Source organism: Pipistrellus hanaki, assembly GCF_964339955.1.
Source record: "Pipistrellus hanaki genome assembly, chromosome: 2".
Taxonomy (NCBI): Eukaryota; Metazoa; Chordata; class Mammalia; order Chiroptera; family Vespertilionidae; genus Pipistrellus; species Pipistrellus hanaki.
In genome coordinates, this window is record NC_140504.1 from 71,952,339 (window position 1) to 71,973,902 (window position 21,564).

Sequence of the window (21,564 nt, forward strand, 5' to 3'; positions counted from 1 at the left end):
GGGTGGAGCAGACAGCTTTGGTTTCCCATCAGTCCTGCCCTAAGAGGCCCCTGTATCTCTGTGTCCTGTGGCAATGGCTGCACCACCTCTGAGAGAAGGCTGCTCTCGAGTTCCGCCCACTGCCACAGAGTCTAGTTTCTCACCTGGAACTAGAGTTCATTACAGTTAGGCGGTTTTGTTTCTCTCTGAAAGAGAAAGCTAGCCTCGTGCTTGCTGCCCACCCTTTCCAAACGCTGCGAGTAAACCAGCTGCGTATTCAGCTGCCCGCCCTATCTGCGCTCGCAGGTCTCTGCACTTCTGTTCTCCACAGCTTCTCTGAGTCTCAATGTCCTTTTATCTTTCCTTCTAGTTGTAGATTTCCACTCAGCCAGCTTTCCAGTGGTTCTGAACGATGTTCGCTTAGTCTTCCAGTTGAAGTTTTGAAATTGTTGTGTGAGGTAGTGGTATAGGTGTTTACCTATGCCACCATCTTTGTTTCTCCCTCCACATGTTATTTAGATTCAAGTAGAATTTTTTCTTTTTAAAAAATAACATTTATTTTATCTTATTTATTTATTGAAAAAATATATATTATCAATTTTTTACAGAGAGGTAGGGAGAAAGATAGAGAATTAGAAACATCGATGAGAGAGAAACATCAATGTGCCTCCTGCACACTCTCTACATCAGTGTGCCTCCTGCACACTCTCTACTGGGGATGTACCTGCAACCACAGTACATGCCCTTGACCAGAATTGAACCTGGGACCCTTCAGTCCGCAGGCTGATGCTTTATCCACTGAACCAAACCAGTTAGGACTTATTTTATTTAAAAAATCTTTATTGAGAGTATTACAGATGTCTCCTTTATTTCCCCCATTGTTCCCATCCACCTGGTTCCTGCCTCACCCCAAACTTTCACCAGCCTATTTCTGTTTCCATCGGTAATACATATATGCATATTACCTCTTTGGTTAATCTCTTCCCAATCTCCTTCTCTTCCCCTTCCCTCTAAGATTCGTCAGTCTGTTTCATGTTTCCATGCCTCTAGTTCTATTTTGTTCCTTAGCTTATTTTGTTCATTACATTTCTTGTTCATTTATTTTTAATTTTAGATTCAATTGCTGATAAACATGTCTTTATTGCTATTTTATTGTTCATGTTTTTTGTTATTTTGTTTTTCCCCTCCTCCTCCTCCTCCTCCTTCTCCTCCTCCTCTTCTTCCTTCTTCTCTTTCTCCTTCTTCTTCCTAACTGCCTTTCTTTTGTCGCTTTTAACATTCTCTCTTTGTCTTTAACCTTTGGCGTATTAATTGTGATATATCTTGATGTGGGCCTGTTTGAGTTCCTCTTGTTTGGAATGCTCTATGCTTTGTGGACTTGTAAATCCAGTTCTTTTACCAGATAGGGGAAGTTTTCCGTCATTATTTCTTTAAAAAGTTTTTAATATCTTACTCTCTCTTCTTCTTCTTGTGGCACACCCATAATGAAAATGTTGGTACACTGGAAGTTATCCCCAAGGCTCCTTACACTAACTTTATATTTTTGGATTTTTTTTTCTTTTTGCTCTTCTGATTGGGTATTTTTTTGCTTCCTCATACTCCAAATTGATTTGATTCTCAGAATCCTCTATGCTACTGTTGAATTATGATTTTTTAAATATATTTTATTGACTTTTTTACAGAGAGGAAGGGAGAGAGATAGAGAGCTAGAAACATCGATGAGAGAGAAACATAGACCAGCAGCCTCTTGCACACCCCCTACCAGGGATGTGCCTGCAACTAATGTACATGCCCCTGACTGGAATCAAACCTGGGACCTTTCAGTCCGCAGACCAATGCTCTACCATTGAGCCAAACTGGTTTCAGCTGAATTATGATTTACTTCAATTAGTATATGCTTAATATTTGACTGTTCTTTTTTCATGTCTTTGAAATTCTCAATAAGACCCTTGAAATTTCACTAAGTCCCTTCAAGCTCTCATTAAGATCCTTGAGCAACCTTATAACCATTGTTTTGAACTCTATATTCAATAGTTTTCTTGTTTCCATCTCCTTTATTTCTTTTTATGGGGATTTCTTCTGTTCTTTAATTTGTGGCATGTTTCTTTGTCTGCATATTGGCTGCTTCCCTGTATTTGTTTCTCTGTGTTAGGTAGAGATGCTCTGTATCTTGGAATTTATTAAGTGGCCTTGTGTAGTAGATATCCTGTAAGAACCAGTTGCTCAGCCTCCCAAATCCCCTGAGCTGGGCACTCTAGGTGTGCCCCCATGTAGGTTGGGTGCACAGTCTTGTAGTTGAACCTTGATTGCTGTTGGCATCTCTGAGAAGAATTGATCTCCAGGATAATTGGCTGTGAGGACTACCTGTAACTATAGTGGAAGAGCTGCTGTGCATGAGACACCTCTATGGAGCAGAACTTGTAGATGTGTAGAGTTGTAATCTGGTATGGTCTGAAGTTGTCCATCAGGTGCACTGGCTCTGGGGCCTCCTTGAAGGTGCAAAGTTAGCCACTGCCTGGGGCCACCTAGAAGGAGCTATCGAGTGATCTGCAGATGGCTGCTACTTGTGTTTGGATTGGATGTGCCCAGGTGAGGTCAAGCTGTCTTGAGCCTCTTCTTGAGAGGTCTGGGGCATGATACCAGCTGCTGCTTCTTTGAGAGATTTTGGGAAAATCTGAAGCCTGAAACAGGACAAACTATTCATATGGAAAAGCCACTGCAAACAGCTTGGGTGGAGCTTCAAATTGAATGGGGCAGGGTTTCAAGGAATCACCAGGGTGAAGCAAACAGTGGGAACCAGGCTGATGGAAACTCATATATGGCTGCCAAACAGCTCTGCAACAGGGGAGGTCTCAGCATAGGAACATTGACCATTGTCTGGGAGAAAGCTGCCCCCAAGTTTCTGCCCTGATACCAGATAATCCAGTTCCTCCCCAAATGACCTTGGTTCCCCCTGAACTGTTACCCCAGTGCTGAAGCTCTGAGCGAGCAAGTCCATGTAAGTTTGTGTGCTGGCCCTTAAAGGGAAACTGCCTGTGTCTCCAGCAGCCCCCATGTCACTCAGCCATATTCCCTGCTGGTTTTTACAGCTTGAAGTTAGGGGACATTCTCTTCCCAGCTCTGGGACTCTAGGTTTGGGGTCTGAAAATCCATCCTGACTTAAAAAAATGCCACACATGGGTGTCAGACTAGCCTGTTCTATGCTTCCACCTGTACTATCAGTCACCATGTGCTTTCTTCTTTACTTCTCTAGTTATAGGAATTCCATTTAGCCACCTTTCAGGTGGTTCTGAATGATAGTTGTTCTGTATTTTAGTTGTAATTTTGATGTGGTTGTGGAAGACAGTAAGTATAGATATTTACCTATGCCGCCATCTTGGTTCTCTCTAGTAGAACTTTAAAGTAGTTAATTCTTCTACCTCAAATCTTTAAGAGTCTATGCTCTACCATACACAAACATAAAACTGTCAAAGTTGAAAGTTAATGTCACTTTTAACTTGGTATCTTAAATACAGACTTCAGCTATCTTTGGGGTTTCCATAACAAATGGCTGTGCCAACAGCAGAGGCCGAGTTCCTGTAATGAGCCTTAATAAACAATCACCAGGGACCTGAGGCTGAGTGGCACTGGGCCAGGGCGAGGACCTCAGGCCGTGCCCCCCACCCAGGGAGGCTTGACAGGAGATCTGAGGCCACAACCCCCATCTGGCAGGGCTTGACAGGGGACCTCAAGGTGCCCCCCTCACCCCGGCCCAGGCTGGGAGATCTTAGGCTGTGCTCCCTGCCCCAGTGCTGGGCCAGGGGACCTCAGGCTGTGTCCTCCAACCAGGCACTGCACCAGGGGACCTGAGGGTGTGCTAGGGGACCTGATGCTGCACCCCCACTTTGTGTGCACTGGGGGACCTGAGGCTGCACCCCCCCTACCCAGCAAGGCTTGACAGGGGACCTGAGGTTGTGCCTCCTTCCCAGCAGGGCTTGATGGGGGATCTCAGACTGCACTCCCGCCTGGCGGGGCTTGAGGGGGGACCTCAACACACACCTCCCACCCCAGCCCAGGCCGGGGGATCTCAGGCCACACCTCCTGCCCTGGCGACGGGCCAGGGGACCTGAGGGTGCACCGGGGGACCTGAGGTTGTGCTCCGCACCCGGCGGGGCTTGATGGAGAATCTCAGACTGCGTCCCCCAACTGGTGGGGCTTGATGGGGGACATCAAGGTGTGCCCCCCCCCCCGACCCCATCCCAGGGGGATCTCAGGCCGCATTCCCTGCCCCATGCCCAGGCCAGGGGACCTCAGGCTGTGTTTGAGGCTGTGCTCCCCACTCTGCCAGGCTGGGGGTCCTGAGGCTGCAACTCCCCACCCAGTGGGGCTTGACGAGGATCATGAAGTTGTGCCCCCCACCCGGCAGAGCTTGACTGGGGACCTAAAGCTGTGTCTCCTACTCAGTGGGGCTTGACAAGGGTGGGGCCAGCTGGATCTGGGTCTTGCGTGATTTTGAGGTGCCATAGGTGGGCAGGGACTTGATTCACGGCATGCCCCAGACTCTGACAGGGGGAAGATTTTCATATACATTTTACTAATTTTCTTTAATCTCTGACACTTCTATTACAGAGAAAGGGCAAATAGCAATATTAAAATATTTCCTCTAATTAATCCCCTTTTAATGTGTACAGATTTTATGCACCAGGACACTAAATTAAAATAACTTTAGATTTTCATAATTCAGTATATCTCATTTGTCTGGCCTTTAATTATTTTTTGCTTCCATTTTTCTGTCCCTGCAAATGAAGGCCTGATTTCAATAAAAAAATAACGAGACAAACAATAAAAGCAAGAAAGAAACAACTTCATGTTAAAAGTGATAGCAATTAAAAGAACCTGTCTCAGATATGACTCAGAAATTGGGACTATCAGTCAGGAAATTTAAAATTATGATGATTAATATGTTAAAGTTTTCATGCATGACCAAATAGAAAATTTCAAGGGATAAATAGAAAGCATGTTTTAATAGTCAAGGGAAAAAATGCTAGAAAGCAAACAAACAAACATGTGAGAATAAAGGAAAAGAATGCCTTTGGTGAGTTCACCAGTAAATTAGACCAAGTGGATAAAAGAACATTGAAAACAAATAAATAAAAGAATAAATAAAAAATAATCAAGTACAGGGAAAGAATATTGTTTTCTAATATATATGCAATTGAAGTTTGAGAAGAAAAGGAAGAAAGTGGAGCAAAGAAAATGTTTGAAAATAAATGGTCAAAATTTTTTCAAAAATAATAAAAGGTATAAAATCACTGATTTAAGAAGTTCATAGAACCTGAAGCAGCATAAATACCAAGATAAATGGTACCCCAATCACAAACAAAATAAAAATTACGAAAACACTTAGACACTTTATATTGAAGTTGCTAAACACCAAAGATAGAAAGAAGAGTTTGAAGGTAGATAAAGGGGGGGAAAGTACAAAGCCAGAAGATAAGTAAGTTATATATTTCAAAATGTGAAGGAAAAATATCTGCCAACTCAGAATTCTATACCCAATAAAAAATAACTTTCAAAAATGAATGTGGTCCAGATAGCCAGCTCGGGAGCCTTGGCTTCAAATTTTCCTTTTCACCCCCAGATGATGGTGTAGTTCAGTGGTCGGTAAACTGTGGTTTGAGAGCCACATACGGGTCTTGGCCCCTTGAATGTAGCTCTTTTACAAAGTGCCACGTGCAGGAGCGCACATACAGTGCAAATGAAACTTCGTGGCTCATGTGCAGAAGTCAGTTTTCAGCTCTCAAAAGAAATTTCAATCGTGTACTGTTGATATTTGGCTCTGTTGACTAATGCATTTGCCGACCACTGGTATAGATTATGGGCCAGAAGAGCTGGAGCTTGACTGGTTTGATTCTCTAACCTGTCTGGGCTTCCAACACCCTTCTGTGTGCTCCCCTTCCCAATAGGCCAGGTATTGGGCAGGTGTTTGGACAGTCCCTGAGGTGTGGGGATGATCTAAAAAGTCATTGGATGATCTTACTTCTCTAGGCAGGAAGAAGGGTGAGATAACTTGGCCTGGTTCAAGGGCTATAGACTATGGACTATGCCCATGGACTATTTAGCATTTCTGCTAAAAGCATAGAAAATCATTAGTAACTCAAAGCCACAGGTAGATGCCCCATAAAACCATCCAGGTGGTCCTCCCAAAATCTTGTCATTTCTAATCTCCTTTGTTTGGGAGAAAAGAAAGGAAAATGCAGAAGGGGTCAGAGTAGGGACTTGAATTCCTTGCACATGTGTCAAACACAAGGCCCGCGGGCCAAATCCATCCCGCCAGGCCTTGCAATGTGGCCCGCACCGCGCTGTCATCACTGCACTCCGCTGTCAGTTTATGACATTGTCAGTGTATGACTGTTCAGTAAACCATTCGGCCCACGAATTTAGGCTGGATTTTAGATTTTGGCCCCTTCTCTGATTGAGTTCGACACCCCCTACTCTAGAGCTATTTAAATAAATTAAGCATGAATAGAAGGTTGCAAAACTGTATAATTTTCTTATCTGTAAACATGTAGATGTATGAATGTTTATATACAATAAAAAATTTTGAAAAGATTCATGGTAAAATATTAGTATTGCTTGGTGACTACAGGGTGTTTTTATTTTCTTATTGTTTACTACTAGCTTTCAAATTTTCCTATAATAGAGAGTGCTTAGCAAAATAAAATAACTTAAAAGACTGTATGGAAGGTATTGCCAAAGATTCTCATTAACCATTGTGATTTTTCATCACATTTCAGCTTAAAGTGGGGAGTTAGCTATATATCTGAAGTGTGAGCTGTAGTTTGTATGAAAACAACTACTTGGGATTGACTTCTGAAGGGAATCAGAATTTTGGCCCCTTAAAATAACCTATGAATAGCTCAGGCAAGACCATCATAGCCAAAGCTCTCAGAGAATCAAAATGTATAGATAAATTGAAGTTTACATAAATGTGCCAGAAGTGTTCATCTGTGGTGGAAAATAGTGACATAAAGTATAGTTTCAATTTTTAAAACTAGGACTGCCAACGATGACTTGATGTTTATGAATTTAGAGTTTGTAATGACCTGTGGAACACATGGACTGCTCATACATGTCCACATCCACAATGCCCAGTAGCTTTGTCCTAAAGGGAATCCTTGGGCATTATCATGGGGATTTTATTTTTGCACTCCTTCTGTTGTGGCAAAAGCACAGAGATGTATAATTAGTTGAGTCTTCTATACAAAGAAAATTAATATAAACAATATTTTCCTGAGTTTGGAAAAGGAAGCCTCCAAAATGAATCAGCGTGCAAAGAATTGCTACCTATGTTATTGTCGTTCCTGTTCTACTGTATATTTTCCTACTTTACAAAGCCTAATGTATTGAAAAAATCTCCACAATTTCTCAAAAGATATGGGTAAGGAGAAAATGGTTTGTATACTATTCATTGTTTTTTATATAACATGTTAAAATACTATTTAATTTATAATAATTTTAGATTGAGTTCATAGAATGTCAAAATTGCCAGGTGGAAATGAGAAAAGAAAAAGTGAATTAATTGTACATTTTATCTTCATGACTAAAATGTAGATATGCAAAATAGCTATAAAGACTAAATTGTTGCCTTTAATGTGTTAGCTAAATTGCCTTCATTTTGTTAACCTAACTATAATGATTTTATATGGTAAATTTTGGTATATATTTGGAAATATATAGAAGATGTCTCTCCAATGTGCTTTCCAACATTTATGAATAAACTAGAGGCCCGAAGCACAAAAAATCGTACAAGAGTAGGCCTTCCTTCCTCTGGCTGCCTGCACTGGCTTTCCTCCTCGGACTACCTGCAGGACCTGGGCTGGCTTCCCTCCACTCAGGCTTCATCAGGAAGGACATCCGGAATGAAGTCAGGAAGATATCTGGTCTAATTAGCATATTGCCCTTTTATTATTATAGATAAGTACACAGAAAAATTGAATTAGAAAAAGAGTTTTCTATTATTTAGTGATTGAATTTCAGGGAAGGAAAGCCATTCCATATAAAAATCTACTTAACTAGAATTATTGACATTCATTATTTATATTGTATTTAGAATCCAGTTTTGGCTCAGTGTAATTTTGCAAAACACACATACACATACACACATATACAAAACCTGTAACTGGTGGAGAGGAACGTGCTCTCAAGTAAAACAAAAAAGATTTCTAGAGAAGGCCACTTCTAATTAATGTAACCGTAAAAGAAAACAACATTTATATATGGAAAGAACTTTCAGGTAGTGCTAATACATTTATGAACATCACAAATTTATAAAATAAAATTTAAAATTGAGGTGTCTTTTTTATAAACATATTTCATGGGAAAATAAACTTCAAATTTAAAAATATGAAACATTCTTTAGGACTGACATCTGTTAATGAATGCTAGAGTTAAGACATTTACCCCCAAGCCTCTGAGCCTTTCTCTGTATTTCCACTTCAGTGTTTCTCAGATGCTACCTCTCTGTTTTCTTTGATTTGTCTTTCCTAGACTTGTCTCTCTATGTCTCTGTTACTTGTTATCCCTGTTGTTTTCTTTTCATACACATACATTTCCTTCCCACTTCTTCTGTTTCCTGTATTCTCTCAATGCCTTCTCATGAAAACTTTTATTAAAATATAGAAGAAAAAATAACCCTACCTACGTCTATGAGAAGTAGAAAAATGCCAACTGTTCTCCACATTTCTGAGAATACTCTGTATTACTCTTCATTAACAACTTGTTTCCCTTTCACTTCTCTTCTCATTATTTTTTGGCCTTAACTCTATCACATAATCAAAATTGCTCTCACTAAAGCCACTAAAAATCTCTTGATTTGCACATGCAGTGAAACCTAACTCCTTGTCCTATTAAAACATTTATTTTGGTATTTGACATTTTCATCACTTTGTTCTACTTGACTATATATATTATTGACCAGAATAAAACTACCAGCCTGATTGATGCCTAACTGCTACCAATATTAAAAATTAAATATATTTCATAACACTTAGATTTCCAGTAGCCCTCCTGCTTCTGATTACTCTGTTCAATAAAATCCTTTTCTGGTCTCTCCTTAGTCTTCCTTTGATGTTAGCCAGGCTTCTTGGTAGCAACAGGAAATTAGTTAATTGATGGAAATTGGCTCAAATATAGAAGTGTAACAGACCTTGGAGGAATCAGTTGAAAAAAGAGGGGTAGGAACAGAAGAAAGCAAAGGAGCCATTCATTCATCAGCCAGAATCATGTCTCCCAACACTTGCTCAGTGAGATCTGCTTTACTTCTGCTGAATTTGGAATGTTAGCTCACACTGACAATGTTATTGTGGATACAGGAAGTATTTGTTGCAGTTTTCATATTTCTGCCTTTGTAGCAAATCTTCTCTCCCCTAACCACCCCCCGACCCCCCTTCCCGTACATTTTCTTCCTCTTTCCATATTCTACATGTTGCCTAGGTGGGTCTGATTTATCAAATCTGGGTCAAGTCTCCTCACGTTAGGTGTAAGGAGGATAGGAAAGTCATTTAGGCATCTTGAGTGGGTGGGTAATCTCTGCCAGTCACCAAGACGATATAGTATAAAAAAAAGATTAGATGTGCCATGTATCCACTTTATAACCTCTTTAATATAACTTCCTCTGGTTGTTTTCGGTGCTTTTCTTCTCTTTACTTTACTTGCATTCTCCAATGAATAGATCATTTCTACATATGCCTCAGTTATTCCAATGACTCCCAAAACTATTTCTATTAAACTCTAGTAGACTCATACTACTAAGTGATTTTAGAGGATACTCTCTCCACAAACTAGCCACTGCATCTTAGTTCTAAGTCTCAGTTTTGATGACCATTTTACCCAGTCACCAAGTGACTCCCATCTCCTTCACCCTTTTCACATCTAATATATCACTGAATTCTTTTGCATCTATATCTCACTCCTACTCATCACTCCCAATACTTGATATGCATTCACATCCTTTGGAGAGGATTTTTAAAATGCAGATATGAACGTTTTATTGACCCAAACAATCAATTTTTACAACAATACCACCAATCTATATTTTGCATAAAAAAGGTCCTCACAGTTTTGATGTATAATCTGGTTTAGGACTCATTGGACATGACTGCCAGGGACTGACTAGTGCTCCTGATCCTAATTTCACCTCTCAGCAGCCTACACTGCCATGTATTTATTTTTATAATATCTTATAATACCTACATCCATGTTTTATACACAAAGTTTTCCTATTACAACCAATGGTATCCCCAAAAATATAGAACATATTTAGAATTTTTTTTAATAAATCTGCTCTCACTCTGCACATTTTGTTTGAAATGCATTTTCTTCCATTTATTCAATTCAAACTTGATCCAACTGTAGAGATAAGAAAATTAAGGAAGAAATTCATGATTTTTATTTCAACTATTTCCACCTCCCCCACTTTTGTTATAAATCCTTAGTGATATATTTTTTTCATTTTTTCTATTTCATTTCAGGCAACACAGAGTGAGGACATGGAAAAGAAAAATTCAACATTGCTGACAGAGTTTATTCTCACAGGACTTATATATCAACCAGAATGGCAAATCCCCTTGTTTCTGGTGTTCTTGGTGATATACCTCATCACCATGGTGGGAAACCTCGGTCTAATTGCTCTCATCTGCAATGACTCTCACCTTCATACTCCCATGTATTTACTCCTTGGGAGTTTGGCCTTTGTGGATGCTTGGATATCATCTACAGTCACCCCCAAGATGCTGGTTATCATCCTAACCAAGAGTAAGACGATATCACTCTCTGAATGCATGATTCAATTTTTTTTCTTTGCATTCGGTGCAACCACAGAATGTTTTCTGCTGACAACAATGGCATATGATCGCTATGTGGCCATATGCAAACCATTACTTTATCCAGTGGTTATGACTAATAGACTATGTACCCGGCTAGTAGTTTTATCATTTGCAGGTGGTGGTCTTCATGCTTTTATTCATATAGGTGTTTTATTCAGATTATCCTTCTGTAATTCTAATATAATACATCTCTTTTACTGTGACATCATGCCATTGTTTAAGATTTCCTGTATTGACCCTTTCATTAATGTTCTGGTGGTTTTTATTTTCTCTGGGTCAATACAGGTATTCACCATACTGACTATTCTTGTCTCTTACACACTTGTTCTCTCTACAGTCTTAAAAAAGAAGTCTTTACAAGGCATACGGAAAGCCTTCTCCACCTGTGGAGCCCATCTCCTCTCTGTGTCTTTATACTTTGGCTCTCTTCTCTTCATGTATGTGCTCCCTGGATCTGCACAGGCAGATGGCAAAAACATAATGGACTCTCTGTTTTACACTGTCATCATCCCTTTGTTAAATCCAATTATCTACAGCCTGAGAAATAAGAAAGTCTTAGATTCATTGGCAAAAATGTTAAAGAGAAATGTTTAAATCCCAGAGTAATGTATATTTTCACTTTTATTGAAATAGTCAAAATGTTGTGCAGATTTAATGTAGCTCAGTTTCAGTTAGTGTTCCATTTTTTTTTTTTTTTGCAGTTACAATTGTCCTATTATTGTAAATACTTAAGGTGGGAGTACCAAATAAAAACCTTAACATATGTGCATATTTTATTCAAAACCAGAAAATTTTAAATCAAGTATTTATATTATACTAAAACAAATAAAATGTTTTACATTCGTTCTTAAATGTTCGTAATGTGGCTTCATAAATGCATTAAGCACAAAAATAATGTAATTTATCTGAACAGGACTTATTCTGATGTCTTTGATAGTAATACGGCTGAGCAGCCTGAAGAATCTCATCACAGTTAACCCACAGTGGAGGCAGGTTTGTGTTTGAGTGAATAGAGGCAAATCATAGGAATGCTGGCAGCCATCAAAGGGTCTTTCATTCCATTATAGTTGGGTCATGGTGAATTTTACTTTTGGTTGGGATTCATATATCACACAGAGAAATAAACAATAATGGAAATGCAGTGAAGAAAGAAATGAAAATAGAGTTAAGACAGTAAAGGTTGGGCCAAATGATAAGAGAATACTTCTAACCCAATGTGCTCCTGAGGGACAAGAAAAGCGGAATTGTCTCTCGCTGTCTATGATGCTTGAAAGTTCCTTTCCAGCTGTTTGTATTTTGTAGAACAATATGAAGTACTTTATTATTCAGAAAGCTAAGAGATAAGATTAAAAATTTAATTGCAATGGATATAGAGAAAGAAAAAAAAAAGATGGGCTAGGAAAAAAATGGTCTAAAACTTCCTAGAATTATAAACAGGAAACTAATAAGATAAAGAAGTCTGCAATATAAATATAAAAGTTATTAAAAAGTTTTAATAATGAGAGGGTTCAAATGCATGTTACCAAACTTTATTTATTTATTTATTTATTTTTAAATATATTTTATTGATTTTTTACAGAGAGGAAGGGAGAGAGATAGTCAGAAACATCAATGAGAGAGAGTCATCGATCAGCTGCCTCTTGCACACCCCCTACTGGGGATATGCCCGCAACCAAGGTACATGCCCTTGACCGGAATCAAACCCGGGACCTTTCAGTCCCCAAGCCGACGCTCTATCCATTGAGCCAAACCGGTTCCGGCGCATGTTACCAAACTTTAAACAATGTTAAGATATAACGTCATAGTGGTTAGAGGATGTCTGGAAAAGACATAAAATCAGCATGCTTTCTCATTTCTCAAACATTGCTATTAGATTATTCTTTATATACAGAGATATGGTTAAGTCATATCTCTTTTTGATAACGTGAAATGGATCATCATTACTAACAGATTATATGCATACTAGAGTCTGGGTGCATGAAAATTCGTGCACTTAGGGGGGTGGTCCCCTCAGCCTGGCCTGGACCAGGCCTAAGTTGGCAGGTAGGGGATGTCTACCTGCCAACTTAGGCCTGCTCTCCAGGGGATAGGGCCTAAACTGGCAGTCAGACTTCCTTCTGGCAGCCTGAGAGCCCTTGGGGGATGTCCAACTTTCCTCTGGGAAGCAGGCCTAAGCTGTCAGTTGGACATTGTTAGCACCGCAAAGGAGGCAGGAGAGGCTCCTGCCACCACCACTGTGCTTGCTTGTGGCTGAGCAGAGCTCTTCCTGTGGGAGTGCACTGACCACCAGGGGCAGCTCCTGTGTTGCGCATATGCCCCCTGGTGGTCATGGTGTGTCATAGTGACTGGTCGTTCCTGGTTGTTCTGCCATGAGGGTCATTTTGCATATTATCCTTTTATTATATAGGATAAATATATGTACATAGATCTATATATGCATTTTATGTTTATTTATTTATATGTATATAGATGACATCTATAATAAGAAAGAGCATAATATACTAATTAGACCAGACAACTTTCCAGATGATCTTTCAGACCATCTTTCAGATGAGGCCGCAGTGGTGGGGGCCCAGGCAGAGGGAGCTGTGGCGGCGTAGGCCGAGCCCCTTGCACAAATTTCGTGCATCAGGCCTCTAGTTATATATAAACACACACACACACACACACACACACACACACACACACAGATAGATAGATGTATATATTATACATATAATATAATATATATATCTACTTCCTGGAATTTTTTGAAGTCCTTTTCAATAAAACAGGTTAATCTCTGAAGTCTCTTTCTCCACAGATTTCCTAATTGATCCTGTTTTGGAAAATAGGAATTACTAGAAACCTTCTAGACATACCATTCTTTCAAGTACTTGCTTCTGTTAATACAGGTCTCTCCACAAAAAGACCCCACCCACCACCAAATAACCCCATTTTCTTTTACAATTAAAATGCTATCTTTTCTTTAAAATCTATCTCAAGTGGTATAGCTTCCACGATGCATTTCCACATGGCCTCGAAGAGGATAGGAATTCTTCCTCACTTGAAATATTCAGTAGTTTATTTATGTTTATTGATTTTTAGAGAGATGAAGGAGGATAAACAGAGAAACATTGATGTGAGAGAGAAACATTGATAATTGCCTCCCATATGCACCCTGACCAAGGATGGAATCTACAACCTAGGTATGTGCCCTCACCAGGAATTGAACCTGTGGCCTTTTGGTGTATGGGACAATGCTCTAACCCAACTGAGCCCCACAGGCAGGGCTATTTATTCTTTTAAGACACAAACGACCTTGTATAGTACCTATTTTTGGGTTATAGGATTTTTTAGATTTTATTTTCAAAATCTTAGTACTGTTTCTATCTTTTGCAGTGCTAAAAAAAAAATAGTTTACATACATAGATCCCAAATAAGTATTTGTGAAATATTTATAAAATTGAAATAAATGTGACAGCACAAGTACACAGAATGCAGTAAGAATGCCTTACTACTTTTCAATCTTACAATGTGCCCCAGGAGATTATTGGACATGGATGGCTACTGCATGCCAACCAACCTTCATAAATATCTTCATGACAATTGTGTCAGACACTCACAGTGAATTATTCTTGCTCTCCTTATCACTTAGAATAGACTATGATAAAATATCAGGCCAAAGTTATTCTATTAGATATTTGGATTAAGGATATAAAAATATAACTATTTAAAACTAATATCATTGGTCTATTTCTGAAGGTTCACTTTAAGATTAGACAGGCTCTGCCTTCCCTTTGTTTCCCTAAGGGATACCCACAATTCCCAGGAAAAAGAATGACTATATCACTGTCCAGACACTTTTATTATTTCTCACCAGAGAAACCATGTGATTGCACATATTTGTATTTGTTGCTGTATAATTTTCCTGTTGCTCTGTTTTCTTGGGAACCAAGACTGATAGGCAATCAAAGCCTGATGGTATAGATACCAGCAAATCTGAAGGTCTGACGACCAAGAGGGCCGAAAGCAAGAGAAGGTCAATGCCACAGGTCAGTCAGGCAGAGAGTGAATTCAACCTTCTTTTTCCATTTTGTTCCTTATGTCACAATGAATGAGACCCACTAGCATTAGGGACTGCCAACTACTTTACTCAGTCACTAATTGAATGCTAATCTTTTCCAGTAACACAACTATTAGTAATGCTTAATTGCCTGGCCAGCGTTGACTTATGAACTAGGAAGTTACCATTTGATTCCTGGCAGGACACATGCCTGGATTTTGGTCTCGATTCCCAGTGGTGGCATGCAGGGGACAGCTGATCAATGTTTCTCTCTCATCATTGATGTTTCTATCTCCCCATCCCTCTCCCTTCTTCTCTAAAATCAATATATATATATTATAAAAAATAACGTTTTACTAGGTGTCTGGACATCCCATGGTTAAGTCAACACATAAAACGAATCGTTACAAATCTACCTGTTGTTAACTTGGCACCCATACACAATTTCTTAAACTATACTTAATTTCCAGATAAAAACACTGCAAGGTCATAATTCCATCTAATCTGGTACAACCTTGCTGTGGTAAACTGAAAATACACTAAACTCTTCTGCAGAGAAGGTAAAATCATTGAGTAATGTTTACTTTTCTCCTTTATATCTAGTAACTCAAATACTGTAATGTCAAATTAACAGTACTTAATTTCTATGATATAAAGTGAACACATTTTATGTTATATGAAAAAACAACAAAGATATTAGGTATATATATATATATATATATATATATATATATATATATATATAGAGAGAGAGAGAGAGAGAGAGAGATACAAAGAGATATAAATATATGAGTGTGTACAAATGTATTCTTGTCAAACCAAGTGATAATACTCATGACAATAACAGTCCTCATTTCTGTAGATAGTTATGTGATTGTAACTGGTATTTATAATTACCTTCTTTTACTACCAATTCTATAATCCCTTTGCCTTCAGCAAGCACCTCAGCTGGTCAGTTTTGTGTGCTTTTTTTTGGGGGGGGGGGTGTTATTTATTTATTTATTTATTTATTTATTTATTTTTACCTTTATTCCTGAGTTGCCTGGGCCATTAGAAGTCCTGCCTGGATTGGTTTATTGGGGTTTTCTGATTATCTAATTAAAGGAAATAGTACCACTAAGAGATGCCCTAAGTGATTTGAATTTCAGGCACATTTGTCCTTATTTTCACTTATAATAGTAATCCAAATTCTCATTGGTAGTCACACCAGCCAGCACAGTTCAATAGTTCCCTTAAGTATTGTGTGTGCTGATGAAAATTTCAGAAATAAATAATTATTAAATTTTATATTGTGCTCTGTTCTGAGTAGTATGACAAAATCTTGACCGGTACGTAAATCATCCCTTTGTTCAGTGTATTCACCCTGTACATGCTACTTACACATCCAGGTTATCACATCGACTGTGTGGTATCTCAGTGCTTGTGATCCAGTAATCCTTATTTTACTTAATCATGGCCCTAAAGCACAAGAGTAGTGATGCTGTCAATTTGGATATGTCTTAAAATGCTTTCCTTTAGTGAAAAGGTATGTAGCATAGGGGGAAAAATAGTACAGTATATTTAGGGTTTGGTACTATCTGCAGTTTCAGGCATCCACTGGAGGTCTTGGAAGGTATCCCCATGGATAATGAGGGATTACTGTAACTTTCTTCTTCGCCTGAAGATTCAGAGGAATGAGGACCACAGAAGGGTCCGTAGAAGTCTTAACTTCCTGCTCAGTGGCAGTTGTTGAGTGTGCTGATGAAAACATTCCTCCCTCTGGCTCTAAGACCTCTAGACCAGCAGGACATAAAGGCACGGTAACAGAAAGCAAAGATTATGCTTGTGGCTCACTAGGGGTTATAGTAAATGGTGCCATTTCAATTTTCATCACTTTATTCCTAGACCTGTGAATCCTAGCTATGGGAGAAACAGTACTATGTATTGGATGTTGATTCAGGAAATATACAGGCTTCTGGAGATCCTTGCGTAGCCCTGCATGGTAATGCCATCCAAGTTGTGCTGTAACTGAGTTTCAAAAGGCCATTCCATCATTCTGTCAAAGATCTTGTAGCAGGATAGCTTGGAAAATGGTATGGAAAAATCAATGTTATAATCGTGGGCCATTGCTACATTTTCAGAGAGAGGGGAACTCAAGCCCCAGTAGGGGGCATGCAGGCGGCAGCCGATTAATAATTCTCTCTCACCATTGATGTTTTCATCTCTCTCTCTCTCCTCCTTTCATCTCTGAAATCAATAAAAATATATTAAAAAAACAAACAAACAAAACATATAAGTGAAGTTGTTGTGGCTATTCTAGCCTCAATTGAACACCCAATTGAATGTAACCAGAAGATAACCCTAGCTGACACCACAGAAGAACTGAGCCTAGTCAATTCAAAGAATCATGAGAAATAATATAGTATCTTTGTAAGCTACTAACTCTTGGGGTAATTTGTTATGCAGTTACAGATAACTGTAGTACATGCCTACCTCCATTTTTGCTACCATTCATCCTCTCTACCCCCATGGCTCCTAGAGTTGTTTTTGTAAAATACCTTTCTGAAATTCCTCAGTTCTATTTAAACCTTCCAGGGCCTTCCCTACCATTAATAGGAGGAGTCCAAACTTAACGTTGTCCACAAAGCTTCATATTTGGCTTTTCCTCAAACATCCTCAAACCCTGATATTTAAGCTACACACATTTACTTATAATTTCTGGAATGGTATACCCTTTTTTACACCTCTAGGTCTTTTTCTAGGCTGTGCTCTTTGCTGTTATGCTCTTCCAACCTGTCAGTTCCCCAAATTTCCTGAAAATTCAGAGTGAATAGCATCCAGAAAGTCAATGCAGATCCCATTATCTGAGATGCTTTCTCCCTTATGATCTTTCATTTACTGTGAAGCTAGTTCCTTGATCATAAGCAAAACTATGTGGAATACCATGACAGTAGATAAGGAATTTTAATTCTATAAGTCCACGGATAGAGTTTTGGCAAAAGCAGTGCATGCAGAATTGCATATCTATATCCAGAATAAGTGTCTATTCTAGTAATAGCAAAACACTGCCCTTTCCATCACATTGGAATCTGTCTAATGTAATCAACCTGGCTGATCACCCCCATGAATGGTGCCATGTTGGGGACTCAGTGTTCACCTCTGTTGCTGGCAGAATTGGCACTCAGCAATGGCCATAGCCAAGTTGGCCATGGCAAGTGGAAATGCATGTTTTCGAGCTCATGTATAACTTCCATTTTTGTCACCATAGTCACTTTTTTTCGTGAGCCCCCATTTAGTGATGACAGGGGTGACTGGCAAAAGAGATTGACTGGTGTCCATAGAATGGGTCAAGCTATTCAGTTGATAATTAAAATTCTCCACTGCAGAGATCACCCTTTGGTGAGCAATTAAATGGGATAAAAGTATCTTCATTATTTTATCTTCATTTCTATATATATCCATATACTAGAGGCCCAGTGCATGAAATTCATGCACTGGGCGGAGAAGGGGTGTCCCTTAGTTCAGCCTGCACCCTCTCCAATCTGGGGCCCCTCCAGGGCAATCTAGGACTGCTGGCTCCCAACTGCTCACCTGCCTGCCTTCCCGATTGCCCCTAACTGCTTCTGCCTGCTAGCCTGATCACCCCTAACCACTTCCCTGCCAGCCTGATTGATGCCTAACTGCTCCCCTGCCATCCTGTTTGCCCCCAACTCCCCTCCTCTGCAGGCCTAGTCACCCCTAATTGCCCTCCCCTGCAGGCTTTATCACCCCCAACTGCCCTCCCTTGCAGGCCTGGTCCCTCCCAACTGCCCTCCCCTTTTGGCCATCTTGTGGTAGCCATCTTGTATCCACATGGGGGCAGGATCTTTGACCACATTGGAGCAGCCATCTTGTGTGTTGGAGTGATGGTTAATTTGCATGTTACTCTTTTATTAGATAGGATTTCCTCCATAGATTTTCATCACCTTTCCAGTTAGATTTTTTCAAAGTCCCTGACCATTCAGCCAAACCATTGGCCAAAGCCCACAAACTGTTATATAATCACATATCTGGCCATTTTTCCTTCAAGGCAGGTGAACAAACAGGTGTACTATTCAAACTTCTACCCTCTCAAAGGATTTCCCTTCATCACTGTCATTCAGGGATGTCCCAGCGAATAGCAGTAGTGCAATTGTCCACTTTCAGGTGGTGTCTGCACATTACACAGAACCATCAATAAACCATGTCCAGGTCATCCCCTCTTCAGCTACTAATTATAGAGAACTCCTATGAGACCATACGAGCATTGTGGGATAAAAGATACTGTGTAACAGATATGGGGACCGTGGGCATTTTGGCCACTTGTTCATGTAGCTCGCTTGTGCCTTTAGGGCCTACTCAAGCTAGATCATGTATATATCACTTCCATTTGAGGATGTTGTATCTGTGTACTCCCAATTTTATGGGTTGGTGGGTCATCTAAAGCCCAGTTTATAAAAGGCTTCTTGGTTTGACCCAGTGATCCCACTTCTAAGAATATAACCTAAGTTACCAAAACACCAATCAGAAAGAATGTATGCACCCTGATGTTCACAGCAGTACAATTTACAATAGCTAAGATCTGGAAACAGCCCCCAAGTGCCCATCAATAGATGAGTGGATAAAAAATCTATGATACGTTTATACTATGGTATACTATGCAGAATTAAAAAGAAGGGTCTCTTTCCCTTTGAGACAGTATAATATCTTCATCATTTTATCTCCATTTATATATATCCATATACTAGACACCTGGTGAGTATTATGTTAAACAAAATAATCCAGTCAGAGAAAGATAAGGATCACAGGATGTCATTCATATGTGCAATCTAATGAACAAAATAAACTGATGAACGAAGTAGATCCAGAGACATATAAGCATAGAACAGACTTCAGAATCTCAGAGGGAAGGTGTTGGGGGAGGGTGGGTGAGCTAGAAGTGATCGACAAAAAACTTGTATATATATTTCTACTTCTAGTTCACCCACCATGGGTTATGCATATACAATATATAACATATATATGCATAACCCATGGACACAGACATTAGAAGAGCCTGGGGTAGGGGGTGAGGACAGGCAAGAAGGAGTCAATGGGGGGAAGAGGGGGACATATGTAATACTTTCAAAAATAAAGAGTATAAATGAATGAATGAATGAATGAATGGCAGCTCTGGTCCCAAAGGAAATTTGTAGCCCATGGTTAAGCATTCAGTCTCAAAAAGCTCTATAGCAGAGGCCAACAGTTGTTTCTCAAATGTAGAGTAGTTGTCTGGGAGTAGAATCTGGAAATAGATGGCAGGGTTTTGCTCCAAACCTAAATGTCTGCACTGTGATTACCTATAGAAGCCTGACAAAGGTTCCAAACAGCATTCCAATCTGCTTCTATTGTACTATTTCAAACACCATTGTTCCTGCTGGATCATAGGACCTAACTGGCAGAGAAGCTTGTACTATATATTTGTTGCAAAGCCTTCTCTTGCTCTGATCCCCAGTTAAAACCAGCAATTTAACTGATTACTTGGTAAATGGGATGGAGTAATACACCCAATGAGGATGATGTTGCCTCCAAAATATCCCTGTAGGCATTTACTACATGCAACAATTTATCCTCAAGGTTATGTCCATTTGAACCACCAACTGGACCTCCAAAATTTTCCAGAGATAAAATGGACCTTGAGGGGAAGAAGATCAAGGCATTGAGAAAACATTTGTAAATCATATATCTGGTAAAAACTTTTTATCTAAGATATACAGAGAAATCTCAAAACTGAGTAATAATTAAATATATAACAAGTAAGAAATGGGCAAAATAGTTGAAGAGATGCTTCACTAAACAAGATCTATAGATATCAAAGAAAAAATATGTTCAACATAATTCATCCTTTGGGAAATGCAAATCCTATATAATAAAGAGATAATATGCAAATTGACCATCACACCCTTGCACAAGATGGCCACCCCATGTCATCACAAAATGGCTGGCAGAAGAGGGCATTGGGGAGGACCAGGCCAGCAGGGGCGGACCAGGCCTGCAGGGGAGGGTAGTTGGGGGCAAGATCAGGCTGGCAGGGGAGCAGTTAGGTGTTAAGCAGGCCAGCAGGGGAGCAATTAGAGGGTGATTAGGCTGGCAGGCAGAAGCTGTTAGGGGCAATCAGGAATGCAGGCAAGCGAGCAGTTAGGAGCCAGCAGTCCCAGATTGTGAGAAGGATGTCTGACTGCTGGGATCGGGCCTAAACTGGCATAGCACAGGGGGAAGGGGATCCCTCAGCCCAGCCTGCACTCTCTTTAATCTGGGACATCCCCTAAAGGGTCCCAGATTGAAGAGAGTGCAGGCTGGGCTTAGGGCACCCCCCCTCCCCTGTGCATTAATTTCATGCACCAGGCCTCTAGTGAAAACTATAATAAGATATCATGTCCCACTTACTAAAATGACTAAAATCGAAAACTACTAATACTGGAAGCAATGAAACAGAGTTTATAATTATAGTCAGGCAATAAAATGAGTAAAGAAATAATTATACAAAATTGCAGTGGAAGGAAATTTAAGTGAAGCTTGTGTTATGTTGTAGCTACTGATGCACATTATATGGCTTACTTCACCCTTCTGCTGAGTTTTTACAAGGACTTCTTTTATATATATATATATATATATATATATATATATATATATATATAT

General features: G+C 39.6%; 1 protein-coding gene across 1 annotated transcript; it reads left to right on the forward strand.

The window, feature by feature from the left end:
- Window positions 1–10,508: 10,508 nt before the first annotated feature.
- Window positions 10,509–11,438, forward strand: LOC311616578 (olfactory receptor 5H2-like; the record flags this gene model as incomplete). Its single annotated transcript, XM_084872110.1, has 1 exon — window positions 10,509–11,438. The coding sequence occupies one exon, from the start codon at window positions 10,509–10,511 to the stop codon at window positions 11,436–11,438; it is 930 nt and encodes a 309-aa protein (XP_084728236.1).
- Window positions 11,439–21,564: the final 10,126 nt, after the last annotated feature.